The sequence below is a fragment of the Taudactylus pleione genome, unplaced genomic scaffold (genome assembly GCF_031769625.1).
Source record: "Taudactylus pleione unplaced genomic scaffold, aTauple2 ptg000625l, whole genome shotgun sequence".
Taxonomy (NCBI): Eukaryota; Metazoa; Chordata; class Amphibia; order Anura; family Myobatrachidae; genus Taudactylus; species Taudactylus pleione.
The window spans coordinates 237,112-252,619 of NW_028285027.1; the positions used below are offsets into that span (position 1 = coordinate 237,112).

At 47.1% G+C, this 15,508-nt stretch overlaps 1 protein-coding gene across 3 annotated transcripts in view; it reads left to right on the plus strand.

Moving 5' to 3' along the window:
- The first annotated feature begins 566 nt into the window (after positions 1-566).
- LOC148479298 (uncharacterized) overlaps positions 567-15,508 on the plus strand; it is a 33,630-nt gene continuing 18,688 nt past the window's right edge. The window contains exon 1 of one of the 3 annotated variants that reach the window (XM_088454660.1): positions 567-787. In XM_088454660.1, the coding sequence (XP_088310786.1) occupies positions 728-787 (60 nt within the window). In that variant the 5' untranslated portion in view covers positions 567-727. Of the gene's footprint in view, positions 817-14,819; positions 14,898-15,508 lie in introns of those variants that run through there. The other 2 variants (XM_088454663.1, XM_088454661.1) reach the window with 2 other exon arrangements.

The window sequence follows — 15,508 nt, forward strand, 5'->3', positions numbered from 1 at the left end:
CAGAATGACAACACTGACAGAAGTCGACAACGGAAATGTCGACATCATAATGTCTACATTTACATGAGAGGTAGGGGTGCCGCTGAATGTCGATATAAACGCGTCGAAACGTTAAATGTGAACCCTGGAGGGTGACTGGTAGACCCGGGACTGTGAGTGACTGTTGGAGTCGGACACTGGACGGTGATTGACTATGTTTAGGAATTTACCATGGACGGTTTTACCATCGACAGCGGAGGTGCAGATAGTTCCCCACTATCGATCTTTTACACTAGAAGTGCAGTGATACAAGGCTGCCAGACAGTATCCTTGCGCTGTGGGCGGAAGGAACCATCGATAGTACGCTATTGCATAGTTTCATACCATCCATGAACGCCCGTATTCGCCATCGATGGATGGCACACTGATGGCCATCATTATTGTGGAGTTCACCATCCTCCTCATTTACATAAAACCGCCCAGCTAGCTCCTATTGGTCAGCCGTGTGAAGCGGCGGCAAAGATCCGTCACGCGGTGGGAAGCTAGTCACGTATGTTGGGGCGGGGCGAGTCTAGGTCAGACAGTAACTGAATGCGTGACCCCCGTCTCGCGCCGGCACTCGCGCTCCCTCCTGCCCGTAACTGCCCAGGAGCCGGCAGAGGGGCGGGGCCGCGTGTGTGATGGGCGTGTCCTAGGGTCCCTTCCATCACACAGAGCAGACAGTGACAGAGGAGCATCATAGCCGGGGATGGTGGTCATCAGTGTGACAGGGTCCCCGGGAGCAGGGTCAGCCCGCACAGCGGATGTGGTGAGAGAGACAGCAGCCTGGCACTCCGTGTAATGTACCAATAACTGCCCCCCCCCTGTGTGTACCAATAACTGCCCCCCCCTGTGTGTACCAATAACTGCCCCCCTGTGTGATAAGCTGTGTGTACCAATAACTGCCCCCCTGTGTGATAAGCTGTGTGTAGCAATAACTGCTCCCCTGTGTGATAAGCTGTGTGTACCAATAACTGCCCCCCTGTGTGATAAGCTGTGTGTACCAATAACTGCCCCCCTGTGTGATAAGCTGTGTATACCAATAACTGCCCTATTGTGATAAGCTGTGTATACCAATAACTGCCCCCCTGTGTGATGAGCTGTGTGTACCAATAACTGCCCCCCTGTGTGATAAGCTGTGTGTACCAATAACTGCTCCCCTGTGTGATAAGCTGTGTGTACCAATAACTGCTCCCATGTGTGATAAGCTGTGTATACCAGTAACTGCCCCTCTGTGTGTACCAATAACTGCCCCCCTGTATGATAAGCTGTGTGTACCAATAACTGCCCCCCTGTATGATAAGCTGTGTGTACCAATAACTGCCCCCCTGTGTGATAAGCTGTGTGTACCAATAACTGCTTCACTGTGTGATAACCTGTGTGTACCAATAACTGCCCCCCTGTGTGATGAGCTGTGTGTACCAATAACTGCTCCACTGTGTGATAAGCTGTGTGTACCAATAACTGCCCTATTGTGATAAGCTGTGTATACCAATAACTGCTCCCATGTGTGATAAGCTGTGTATACCAATAACTGCTCTATTGTGATAAGCTGTGTGTACCAATAACTGCTCTATTGTGATAAGCTGTGTGTACCAATAACTGCTCCCCTGTGTGATAAGCTGTGTGTACCAATAACTGCTCCCATGTGTGATAAGCTGTGTGTACCAATAACTGCTCCCATGTGTGATAAGCTGTGTATACCAATAACTGCTCCCATGTGTGATAAGCTGTGTGTACCAATAACTGCTCCACTGTGTGATAAGCTGTGTGTACCAATAACTGCCCTATTGTGATAAGCTGTGTGTACCAATAACTGCCCCCCTGTATGATAAGCTGTGTGTACCAATAACTGCCCTATTGTGATAAGCTGTGTGTACCAATAACTGCTCCCATGTGTGATAAACTGTGTGTACCAATAACTGCCCCCCCTGTATGATAAGCTGTGTGTACCAATAACTGCCCATGTGTGATAAGCTGTGTGTACCAATAACTGCTCCCCTGTGTGATAAGCTGTGTGTACCAATAACTGCCCTATTGTGATAAACTGTGTGTACCAATAACTGCTCTATTGTGATAAGCTGTGTGTACCAATAACTGCTCCCCTGTGTGATAAGCTGTGTATACCAATAACTGCTCCCATGTGTGATAAGCTGTGTGTACCAATAACTGCTCCCATGTGTGATAAGCTGTGTATACCAATAACTGCTCCCATGTGTGATAAGCTGTGTGTACCAATAACTGCTCCCATGTGTGATAAGCTGTGTGTACCAATAACTGCTCTATTGTGATAAGCTGTGTGTACCAATAACTGCTCCCCTGTGTGATAAGCTGTGTGTACCAATAACTGCTCCCCTGTGTGATAAGCTGTGTGTACCAATAACTGCCCCCCTGTGTGATGAGCTGTGGGTACTAATAACTGCTCCCCTGTGTGATAAGCTGTGTGTACCAATAACTGCCCCCCTGTGTGATAAGCTGTGTGTACCAATAACTGCCCCCCTGTGTGATAAGCTGTGTGTACCAATAACTGCCCTATTGTGATAAGCTGTGTATACCAATAACTGCCCCCCTGTGTGATGAGCTGTGTGTACCAATAACTGCTCCCCTGTGTGATAAGCTGTGTGTACCAATAACTGCTCCCATGTGTGATAAGCTGTGTATACCAGTAACTGCCCCTCTGTGTGTACCAATAACTGCCCCCCTGTATGATAAGCTGTGTGTACCAATAACTGCCCCCCTGTATGATAAGCTGTGTGTACCAATAACTGCTCCCATGTGTGATAAGCTGTGTATACCAATAACTGCTCCCATGTGTGATAAGCTGTGTGTACCAATAACTGCTCTATTGTGATAAGCTGTGTGTACCAATAACTGCCCTATTGTGATAAGCTGTGTGTACCAATAACTGCCCTATTGTGATAAGCTGTGTATACCAATAACTGCCCTATTGTGATAAGCTGTGTGTACCAATAACTGCTCCCCTGTGTGATAAGCTGTGTGTACCAATAACTGCTCCCCTGTTTGATAAGCTGTGTGTACCAATAACTGCTCCCCTGTGTGATAAGCTGTGTATACCAATAACTGCCCTATTGTGATAAGCTGTGTGTACCAATAACTGCTCTATTGTGATAAGCTGTGTGTACCAATAACTGCTCCCCTGTGTGATAAGCTGTGTGTACCAATAACTGCCCCCCTGTGTGATAAGCTGTGTGTACCAATAACTGCTCCCCTGTGTGATAAGCTGTGTGTACCAATAACTGCTCCCCTGTGTGATAAGCTGTGTGTACCAATAACTGCCCTATTGTGATAAGCTGTGGGTACTAATAACTGCTCCCCTGTGTAATAAGCTGTGTGTACCAATAACTGCCCCCCTGTGTGATGAGCTGTGTGTACCAATAACTGCTCCCCTGTGTGATAAGCTGTGTGTACCAATAACTGCTCCCCTGTGTGATAAGCTGTGTATACCAATAACTGCTCCCATGTGTGATAAGCTGTGTGTACCAATAACTTCTCCACTGTGTGATAACCTGTGTGTACCAATAACTGCCCCCCTGTGTGATAAGCTGTGTGTACCAATAACTGCTTCACTGTGTGATAACCTGTGTGTACCAATAACTGCCCCCCTGTGTGATAAGCTGTGTGTACCAATAACTGCTCCACTGTGTGATAAGCTGTGTGTACCAATAACTGCCCTATTGTGATAAGCTGTGTATACCAATAACTGCTCCCATGTGTGATAAGCTGTGTATACCAATAACTGCTCTATTGTGATAAGCTGTGTGTACCAATAACTGCTCTATTGTGATAAGCTGTGTGTACCAATAACTGCTCCCCTGTGTGATAAGCTGTGTATACCAATAACTGCTCCCATGTGTGATAAGCTGTGTGTACCAATAACTGCTCCCATGTGTGATAAGCTGTGTATACCAATAACTGCTCCCATGTGTGATAAGCTGTGTGTACCAATAACTGCTCCCATGTGTGATAAGCTGTGTGTACCAATAACTGCTCCACTGTGTGATAAGCTGTGTGTACCAATAACTGCCCTATTGTGATAAGCTGTGTGTACCAATAACTGCCCCCCTGTATGATAAGCTGTGTGTACCAATAACTGCCCTATTGTGATAAGCTGTGTGTACCAATAACTGCTCCCATGTGTGATAAACTGTGTGTACCAATAACTGCCCCCCCTGTATGATAAGCTGTGTGTACCAATAACTGCCCATGTGTGATAAGCTGTGTGTACCAATAACTGCTCCCCTGTGTGATAAGCTGTGTGTACCAATAACTGCTCTATTGTGATAAGCTGTGTGTACCAATAACTGCTCCCCTGTGTGATAAGCTGTGTATACCAATAACTGCTCCCATGTGTGATAAGCTGTGTGTACCAATAACTGCTCCCATGTGTGATAAGCTGTGTATACCAATAACTGCTCCCATGTGTGATAAGCTGTGTGTACCAATAACTGCTCCCATGTGTGATAAGCTGTGTGTACCAATAACTGCTCTATTGTGATAAGCTGTGTGTACCAATAACTGCTCCCCTGTGTGATAAGCTGTGTGTACCAATAACTGCTCCCCTGTGTGATAAGCTGTGTGTACCAATAACTGCCCCCCTGTGTGATGAGCTGTGGGTACTAATAACTGCTCCCCTGTGTAATAAGCTGTGTGTACCAATAACTGCTCCCCTGTGTGATAAGCTGTGTATACCAATAACTGCCCCCCTGTGTGATAAGCTGTGTGTACCAATAACTTCTCCACTGTGTGATAAGCTGTGTGTACCAATAACTGCCCCCCTGTGTGATAAGCTGTGTGTACCAATAACTGCTCCCATGTGTGATAAGCTGTGTGTACTAATAACTGCTCCCCTGTGTGATAAGCTGTGTGTACCAATAACTGCCCCCCTGTGTGATAAGCTGTGTGTACCAGTAACTGCCCCTCTGTGTGTACCAATAACTGCTCCCATGTGTGATGAGCTGTGTGTACCAATAACTGCCCCCCTGTGTGATAAGCTGTGTGTACCAGTAACTGCCCCCCTGTATGATAAGCTGTGTGTACCAATAACTTCTCCACTGTGTGATAACCTGTGTATACCAATAACTGCTCCCGTGTATGATAAGCTGTGTGTAACAATAACTGCCCCCCTGTGTGATAAGCTGTGTGTACCAGTAACTGCCCCCCTATATGATAAGCTGTGTGTACCAATAACTTCTCCACTGTGTGATAACCTGTGTATACCAATAACTGCTCCCATGTGTGATAAGCTGTGTGTACCAATAACTGCTCCCCTGTGTGATAAGCTGTGTGTACCAATAACTTCTCCACTGTGTGATAAGCTGTGTATACCAATAACTTCTCCACTGTGTGATAAGCTGTGTGTACCAATAACTGCTCCCATGTGTGATAAGCTGTGTGTACCAATAACTGCTCCCATGTGTGATAAGCTGTGTGTACCAATAACTGCTCCCCTGTGTGATAAGCTGTGGGTACTAATAACTGCTCCCCTGTGTGATAAGCTGTGTGTACCAATAACTGCCCCCCTGTGTGATAAGCTGTGTGTACCAATAACTGCTCCCATGTGTGATAAGCTGTGGGTACTAATAACTGCTCCCCTGTGTGATAAGCTGTGTGTACCAATAACTGCCCCCCTGTGTGATAAGCTGTGTGTACCAGTAACTGCCCCTCTGTGTGTACCAATAACTGCTCCCATGTGTGATGAGCTGTGTATACCAATAACTGCTCCCGTGTATGATAAGCTGTGTGTACCAATAACTGCCCCCCTGTGTGATAAGCTGTGTGTACCAATAACTGCCCCCCTGTGTGATAAGCTGTGTGTACCAGTAACTGCCCCCCTGTATGATAAGCTGTGTGTACCAATAACTGCTCCCATGTGTGATAAGCTGTGTATACCAATAACTTCTCCACTGTGTGATAACCTGTGTATACCAATAACTGCTCCCATGTGTGATAAGCTGTGTGTACCAATAACTGCTCCCATGTGTGATAAGCTGTGTGTACCAATAACTGCTCCCCTGTGTGATAAGCTGTGGGTACCAATAACTGCTCCCCTGTGTGATGAGCTGTGTGTACCAATAACTGCCCCCCTGTGTGATGAGCTGTGTGTACCAATAACTGCCCCCCTGTGTGATAAGCTGTGTGTACCAATAACTGCCCCCCTGTGTGATGAGCTGTGTGTACCAATAACTGCTCCCATGTGTGATGAGCTGTGTGTACCAATAACTGCTCCCCTGTGTGATAAGCTGTGTGTACCAGTAACTGCCCCTCTGTGTGTACCAATAACTGCTCCCATGTGTGATGAGCTGTGTATACCAATAACTGCTCCCGTGTATGATAAGCTGTGTGTACCAATAACTGCCCCCCTGTGTGATAAGCTGTGTGTACCAGTAACTGCCCCCCTGTGTGATAAGCTGTGTGTACCAGTAACTGCCCCCCTGTATGATAAGCTGTGTGTACCAATAACTGCTCCCATGTGTGATAAGCTGTGTATACCAATAACTTCTCCACTGTGTGATAACCTGTGTATACCAATAACTGCTCCCATGTGTGATAAGCTGTGTGTACCAATAACTGCTCCCATGTGTGATAAGCTGTGTGTACCAATAACTGCTCCCCTGTGTGATAAGCTGTGGGTACTAATAACTGCTCCCCTGTGTGATAAGCTGTGTGTACCAATAACTGCCCCCCTGTGTGATGAGCTGTGTGTACCAATAACTGCCCCCCTGTGTGATAAGCTGTGTGTACCAATAACTGCCCCCCTGTGTGATGAGCTGTGTGTACCAATAACTGCTCCCATGTGTGATGAGCTGTGTGTACCAATAACTGCTCCCCTGTGTGATAAGCTGTGTGTACCAGTAACTGCCCCTCTGTGTGTACCAATAACTGCTCCCATGTGTGATGAGCTGTGTATACCAATAACTGCTCCCGTGTATGATAAGCTGTGTGTACCAATAACTGCCCCCCTGTGTGATAAGCTGTGGGTACCAGTAACTGCCCCCCTGTATGATAAGCTGTGTGTACCAATAACTGCTCCCATGTGTGATAAGCTGTGTATACCAATAACTTCTCCACTGTGTGATAACCTGTGTATACCAATAACTGCTCCCATGTGTGATAAGCTGTGTGTACCAATAACTGCTCCCATGTGTGATAAGCTGTGTGTACCAATAACTGCCCCCCTGTGTGATAAGCTGTGTGTACCAATAACTGCCCCCCTGTGTGATGAGCTGTGTGTACCAATAACTGCTCCCATGTGTGATGAGCTGTGTGTACCAATAACTGCTCCCATGTGTGATAAGCTTTGTGTACCAGTAACTGCCCCTCTGTGTGTACCAATAACTGCTCCCATGTGTGATAAGCTGTGTGTACCAATAACTGCTCCCATGTGTGATAAGCTGTGTATACCAATAACTGCTCCCATGTGTGATAAGCTGTGTGTACCAATAACTGCTCTATTGTGATAAGCTGTGTGTACCAATAACTGCCCTATTGTGATAAGCTGTGTATACCAATAACTGCCCTATTGTGATAAGCTGTGTGTACCAATAACTGCTCCCCTGTGTGATAAGCTGTGTGTACCAATAACTGCTCCCCTGTTTGATAAGCTGTGTGTACCAATAACTGCTCCCCTGTGTGATAAGCTGTGTATACCAATAACTGCCCTATTGTGATAAGCTGTGTGTACCAATAACTGCTCTATTGTGATAAGCTGTGTGTACCAATAACTGCTCCCCTGTGTGATAAGCTGTGTGTACCAATAACTGCTCCCCTGTGTGATAAGCTGTGTGTACCAATAACTGCCCCCCTGTGTGATAAGCTGTGTGTACCAATAACTGCTCCCCTGTGTGTACCAATAACTGCCCTATTGTGATAAGCTGTGGGTACTAATAACTGCTCCCCTGTGTAATAAGCTGTGTGTACCAATAACTGCCCCCCTGTGTGATGAGCTGTGTGTACCAATAACTGCTCCCCTGTGTGATAAGCTGTGTGTACCAATAACTGCTCCCCTGTGTGATAAGCTGTGTATACCAATAACTGCTCCCATGTGTGATAAGCTGTGTGTACCAATAACTTCTCCACTGTGTGATAACCTGTGTGTACCAATAACTGCCCCCCTGTGTGATAAGCTGTGTGTACCAATAACTGCTTCACTGTGTGATAACCTGTGTGTACCAATAACTGCTTCACTGTGTGATAACCTGTGTGTACCAATATCTGCCCCCCTGTGTGATAAGCTGTGTGTACCAATAACTGCTCCACTGTGTGATAAGCTGTGTGTACCAATAACTGCCCTATTGTGATAAGCTGTGTATACCAATAACTGCTCCCATGTGTGATAAGCTGTGTATACCAATAACTGCTCTATTGTGATAAGCTGTGTGTACCAATAACTGCTCTATTGTGATAAGCTGTGTGTACCAATAACTGCTCCCCTGTGTGATAAGCTGTGTATACCAATAACTGCTCCCATGTGTGATAAGCTGTGTGTACCAATAACTGCTCCCATGTGTGATAAGCTGTGTATACCAATAACTGCTCCCATGTGTGATAAGCTGTGTGTACCAATAACTGCTCCACTGTGTGATAAGCTGTGTGTACCAATAACTGCCCTATTGTGATAAGCTGTGTGTACCAATAACTGCCCCCCTGTATGATAAGCTGTGTGTACCAATAACTGCTCCCATGTGTGATAAGCTGTATATACCAATAACTGCTCCCATGTGTGATAAGCTGTGTGTACCAATGACTGCTCCCATGTGTGATAAGCTGTGTGTACCAATAACTGCCCCCCTGTATGATAAGCTGTGTGTACCAATAACTGCCCCCCTGTATGATAAGCTGTGTGTACCAATAACTGCCCTATTGTGATAAGCTGTGTGTACCAATAACTGCTCCCATGTGTGATAAACTGTGTGTACCAATAACTGCTCCCCTATGTGATGAGCTGTGTGTACCAATAACTGCTCCCATGTGTGATAAGCTGTGTGTACCAATAACTGCTCCCCTGTGTGATAAGCTGTGTGTACCAATAACTGCCCCCCTGTGTGATAAGCTGTGTGTACCAATAACTGCTCCACTGTGTGATAAGCTGTGTGTACCAATAACTGCCCTATTGTGATAAGCTGTGTGTACCAATAACTGCCCCCCTGTATGATAAGCTGTGTGTACCAATAACTGCTCCCATGTGTGATAAGCTGTGTATACCAATAACTGCTCCCATGTGTGATAAGCTGTGTGTACCAATAACTGCTCCCATGTGTGATAAGCTGTGTGTACCAATAACTGCCCCCCTGTATGATAAGCTGTGTGTACCAATAACTGCTCCCATGTGTGATAAGCTGTGTGTACCAATAACTGCCCCCCTGTATGATAAGCTGTGTGTACCAATAACTGCCCCCCTGTATGATAAGCTGTGTGTACCAATAACTGCCCCCTGTATGATAAGCTGTGTGTACCAATAACTGCTCCCATGTGTGATAAGCTGTGTGTACCAATAACTGCCCCCTGTATGATAAGCTGTGTGTACCAATAACTGCTCCCATGTGTGATAAGCTGTGTATACCAATAACTGCTCTATTGTGATAAGCTGTGTGTACCAATAACTGCTCCCCTGTGTGATAAGCTGTGTATACCAATAACTGCCCCCCTGTGTGTACCAATAACTGCCCCCCCCTGTGTGTACCAATAACTGCTCTATTGTGATAAGCTGTGTGTACCAGTAACTGCCCCTCTGTGTGTACCAATAACTGCTCCCCTGTGTGATAAGCTGTGTGTACCAATAACTGCTCCCCTGTGTGATAAGCTGTGTGTACCAATAACTGCTCCCATGTGTGATAAGCTGTGTGTACCAATAACTGCTCCCATGTGTGATAAGCTGTGTGTACCAATAACTGCTCCCCTGTGTGATAAGCTGTGTGTACCAATAACTGCCCCCTGTATGATAAGCTGTGTGTACCAATAACTGCTCCCATGTATGATAAGCTGTGTGTACCAATAACTGCCCCTGTGTGATAAGCTGTGTGTACCAATAACTGCCCCTGTGTGATAAGCTGTGGGTACCAATAACTGCTCCCCTGTGTGATGAGCTGTGTGTACCACTAACTGCCCCCCTGTGTGATGAGCTGTGTGTACCACTAACTGCCCCCCTGTGTGATGAGCTGTGTGTACCAATAACTGCCCCCCTGTGTGATGAGCTGTGTGTACCAATAACTGCTCCCCTGTGTGATAAGCTGTGTATACCAATAACTGCCCCCCTGTGTGATAACCTGTGTGTACCAATAACTGCCCCCCTGTGTGATAAGCTGTGTGTACCAATAACTGCTCCACTGTGTGATGAGCTGTGTGTACCAATAACTGCTCCCCTGTGTAATAAGCTGTGTGTACCAATAACTGCCCCCCTGTGTGACAAGCTGTGTGTACCAATAACTGCCCTATTGTGATAAGCTGTGTGTACCAATAACTGCTCCCCTGTGTGATAAGCTGTGTGTACCAATAACTGCTCCCCTGTGTGATAAGCTGTGTGTACCAATAACTGCTCCCCTGTGTGATAAGCTGTGTGTACCAATAACTGCTCCCCTGTGTGATAAGCTGTGTACCAATAACTGCTCCCCTGTGTGATAAGCTGTGTATACCAATAACTGCCCCCCTGTGTGTACCAATAACTGCCCCCCCCCTGTGTGTACCAATAACTGCTCTATTGTGATAAGCTGTGTGTACCAGTAACTGCCCCTCTGTGTGTACCAATAACTGCTCCCCTGTGTGATAAGCTGTGTGTACCAATAACTGCCCTATTGTGATAAGCTGTGTGTACAAATAACTGCCCCCCTGTGTGTGCCAATAACTGCCCTATTGTGATAAGCTGTGTGTACCAATAACTGCTCCACTGTGTGATAAGCTGTGTGTACCAGTAACTGCCCCCCTGTGTGTACCAATAACTGCTCCACTGTGTGATAATCTGTGTGGACAAATAACTGCCCCAGTTACCAGGGGCTGTCAGATCAGATATGGCAGGAAATACTGCTCTGTGCAGCCGGTAGCACTAATTTCCAGCACACAAGCTAAGCATGCAGTGTATAGTCATTACTATCTGCAGACCATTGCTGTACGGATGCCGGCAGACCCGTCTCCTCTGCATGTCTGTTACTGTTGTTGTCACCATGTTTACAGCAACTGAAGTTTGGTGTTTGCTTAGTGACGGTGTTTCTGTTGTCCTCAGGACAGACAGCGATGAGGTGTAACAGGGACACGCTGGTGCCATTTCTTATGTGTTTAGTTTTTTACCCATGAGGATAACATACTGTTACTGTTTATAGTGACTTCCTTGTAGTGCTTCATGTATAACTGTAGAGGCGAGGGGATGAAGTTATGTTACAGGTATTTAGGGTAAATTCTATTGTTTTTGCCCGTGGCTGATGGTGCTGGGCGCCCGACAGAGCAATTCAGTTGTTGTTCAGTTCATGCACGTACAGTCGCAGGAGCACACATTAATGCTCGCAGCTCCCGGGCAGGCCAGCAGAAATGTGACATAAGTTGGCACTTTGGGAACCCAAATGGGAGTATGGGGCCCCAAAGCATGACATTAGACAGGTTTAGCCATTTTACGCGGCTAATCTCTGTCTATTTGGGCGCGTTATGCATGGGCGCCCAAAAACAATTGAATATCGCACCCCTATCTCCCGTCACTTTAGACTGGAGATAGTTTGCAATAAAACAATTGAATTGCCCCCTTACAGTTAAAGATAAATCTGATGTGAATTGGACATAGCACTTTTATCCGCAAAATATCCGTAGATAGACTACTAAGATTTAATATCACATTGTTACTATGGGCCTGTTCATCGCAGATCGCAACAGCGTACACAGATCGGCTGATGTTTTGTACTGCGCATGCACTGAATTGCGCGTGCGTGAGTTAGCATTTTGATCGCACTACAATCACCAACGCAGATACAAGCCATCGCAGACCGAGGGATGAGACGTCAGCATTTGGTGGTGGTGACGGGGGAGTGGTTGGAGAAACGCAGGCGTGCCTGTCAGTCTGAACGCCGTTACATGGGCGTGCATAAATTAGCCACTGCGACGGCATACGCAGCTTGTGTACTCACTGCGTGCAACGAGGTTAGAAATTTCTTCATAAGGTCAGCCCTGCTGTAATTGCATGAGGGGCCGATGTTACTCGATGTTCCCGATGTATATGCAGGACTGGCTCTGCGACGGCTTTGTGATTTGCATTTATTAGCATATTTTTGCAGCAGACCTGCTTGCGTAATCGTAGCTGCGATCGCAGTAGCGATCCTTAATGAATCAGGCCCTTTGATTCCTAGGTCCATAACACCATCAGCCGTTAAAGAGAAAGTTGTGAATCAGAAAATTGTTACATAACACTTTCATCCACTCATCCGTTCAGTTTTCCAGAAAGGGGAAAAAACTGCCAGACGTGAGGCTGATATTATACAAAGTGGGCACTGAAAACTGCATCATTGGCTACCAGCACCATCTGACTGTGGGAGCTGGCACCAGAGGCTTGGTAGAGGTGTCGTCCCTCTTATGCTGCAGTAAAACGGTCGTCTCCTGCTCAGTCTCTGTGCCCCCATAGAACGCTTGTCTAATACCACCACTATTATGATTCAGAATGCTGCAGCCCTTAGGGTTCCCGACTGTCAAATCCCGGCATGTGATTAATGATAGGAGCCGAAATGCCGACGCCCATCATTATCCACCCGCCGAAATTCCTACGCCCAGCATACTGAACGAAGGGAGGCCGGGCGGCGGGTGTGGACATCGCAGGGGGGGAGGGTTAGGTTAGGAGCTTCCAGGTGGGACTTAGGGTTAGGCACCCGCGGGGGGGGGGGGGATTTGGAAGGTTAGGTTTAGGGTGGGGTTAGGTTTAGGCACTTACGGGGGGGGGTTATGGTTAGGCACCCCTAAAAGAGGGTTGGGGGGGGGAGGGTTAGGTTAGGAGCTTCCAGGTGGGACTTAGGATTAGGCACCCGCGGGGAGGGGGGGGAAGGTTAGGTTTAGGGTGCGGGGAAGGTGGGGTTAGGTTTAGGCACTTACGGGGGGGTTATGGTTAGGCACTAGGGAGGGAAGTTAGCGTTAGGCACCCCTAAAAGAGGGTTGGGGGGGGGAAGGGTTAGGGATAGTGAAATAACTTACCTGTCGGGATCTGCTGTTGCCGGTTTTCCGGCATTGGGATTTAAAATGCCAGACTTGATGGGAGGGGACAGGTGGAGGTGTAATTGTGTGATGGGAGGGGACAGGTGCGTGGAGTTGTAATTGTGTGATGGGAGGGGACAGGTACATGGAGGTGTCATTGTGTGATGGGAGGGGACAGGTACGTGGAGGTGTAATTGTGTGATGGGAGGGGACAGGTACGTGGAGGTGTGATGGGAGGGGACAGGTACTTGGAGGTGTGATGGGAGGGGACAGGTACGTGGAGGTGTAATTGTGTGACGGGAGGGGACAGGTATGTGGAGGTGTGATGGGAGGAGACCGGTATGTGGAGGTGTGATGGGAGGGGACGTGTACGTGGAGGTTTAATTGTTATGGGATACAGGTAGGTGGAGGTGTCATTGTTATGGGGTACAGGTGTAATTGTGATGAGGGGAGGGGACAGGTATTAGGAGGTGTGACGGGAGGGGACGTGTACGTGGAGGTGTCATTGTTATAGGTACAGGTAGGTGGAGGTGTCATTGTTATGGGATACAGGTAGGTGGAGGTGTCATTGTTATGGGATACAGTTAGGTGGAGGTTTCATTGTTATGGGATACAGTTAGGTGGAGGTGTCATTGTTATGGGGTACAGGTACGTGGAGGTGTCATTGTTATGGGATACAGGTACGTGGAGGTGTCATTGTTATGGGATACAAGTACGTGGAGGTGTCATTGTTATGGGATACAGGTACGTGGAGGTGTCATTGTTATGGGATACAGGTAGGTGGAGGTGTCATTGTTATGGGATACAGTTAGGTGGAGGTGTCATTGTTATGGGGTACAGGTACGTGGAGGTGTCATTGTTATGGGATACAGGTACGTGGAGGTGTCATTGTTATGGGATACAAGTACGTGGAGGTGTCATTGTTATGGGATACAGGTACGTGGAGGTGTCATTGTTATGGGATACAGGTACGTGGAGGTGTCATTGTTATGGGGTACAGGTACGTGGAGGTGTCATTGTTATGGGATACAGGTAGGTGGAGGTGTCATTGTTATGGGATACAGGTACGTGGAGGTGTCATTGTTATGGGATACAGGTAGGAAGTCCTGCAACTTCACTGCAAATTGTAATCTCTAAATGAATCTCGCATTTCTCGTGCGCAGTGTAGGCGAGTTTCATGATATAAACTCACTTTTCGCAAAATAGTGTCTGATTGAATTGATCTTATAGTGTGTAGTATAGTATAGTATGTAGTGTAGTATAGTATAGAGCATAGTATAGTGTGTAGTATAATATGTAGTATAGTATAGTATAGTATAATACATATTTCAAAATCTTTATTTTTTTCTTTCTACTTAAGTCAGTGTTTTGTACAGATATATATGTAACACGTTATTTGCATGGCTGCTCTCTTTTTCATTGTTCCCTTAAAGGTTCCCAACTTTTTAAAGGGACTGTAACACAGCAAATAGGTTGTCTGCCTACAGCTGAGATTGTCCCTTTAACTCTTGTGTTTGTGGTGGAGTTTCCTGAGCCTGCGCTCTGTGGCCACCCAGAGGCTCTCATGAGAATAGCAGGAGTCCCTGTATTATTTACAGTGTAACGCAACGCGAGACTGCAACTCCCATCCTGCCTGCAGCTCGCACTGCTCAGTGACATCAGACCCTGGACATGGCTGAGCCAGGCTGCAAAGGAGCGACGGCACTGTAAGATCTCCCTGCAATCTGCTGCCAGTGCAGCTACGGGGGGAGGATATTCCTTCTAGTGACAGAGGGGTGGGGGTGGTTGTGTGTGATCCCTGGGAGGAGGGGGAATGCCTGCACCGCAAACCCAGGAATGTGTGCCTGTGTGCAGGCCCACGTACAAAGGAACACTGCCTGTTGTGCATGCTGGGAGCTTGACTTCTCAGACTTTCCTTGCTCGCCAAGGGGGATTCAGAGATGGGAGCAAAGCACATAAAAAGGAGTAACTTTGCACCTTGGTAGAATTGTGCTGCACTGCAGGGTGGGGGCAGGTGTAGATTTGGGAGGGGCATGTCCAAACTCAGATTGCAGTGTAGAAATAAAGCTCTCCAGCATTTGTGGGCTACAGATGTGCGCTTTCTCGCCTCAATTCGCCATGCAGCGCCATATGCTTGGCGTGAGTGTGCCGCCAGGTCCCGTACAAACATCGGTTGTTTTTGCTTTTGCCGAAAATGCAATGGGTTTTGACTAATGCTGGGTACACTCTGGCCGATCAATTGATCAGCCAATGTATCTGCTGGCCGTCGGCCAGTGTGTACAGACGGCATATGTCTGTGAATCGCGTCATTCACAGA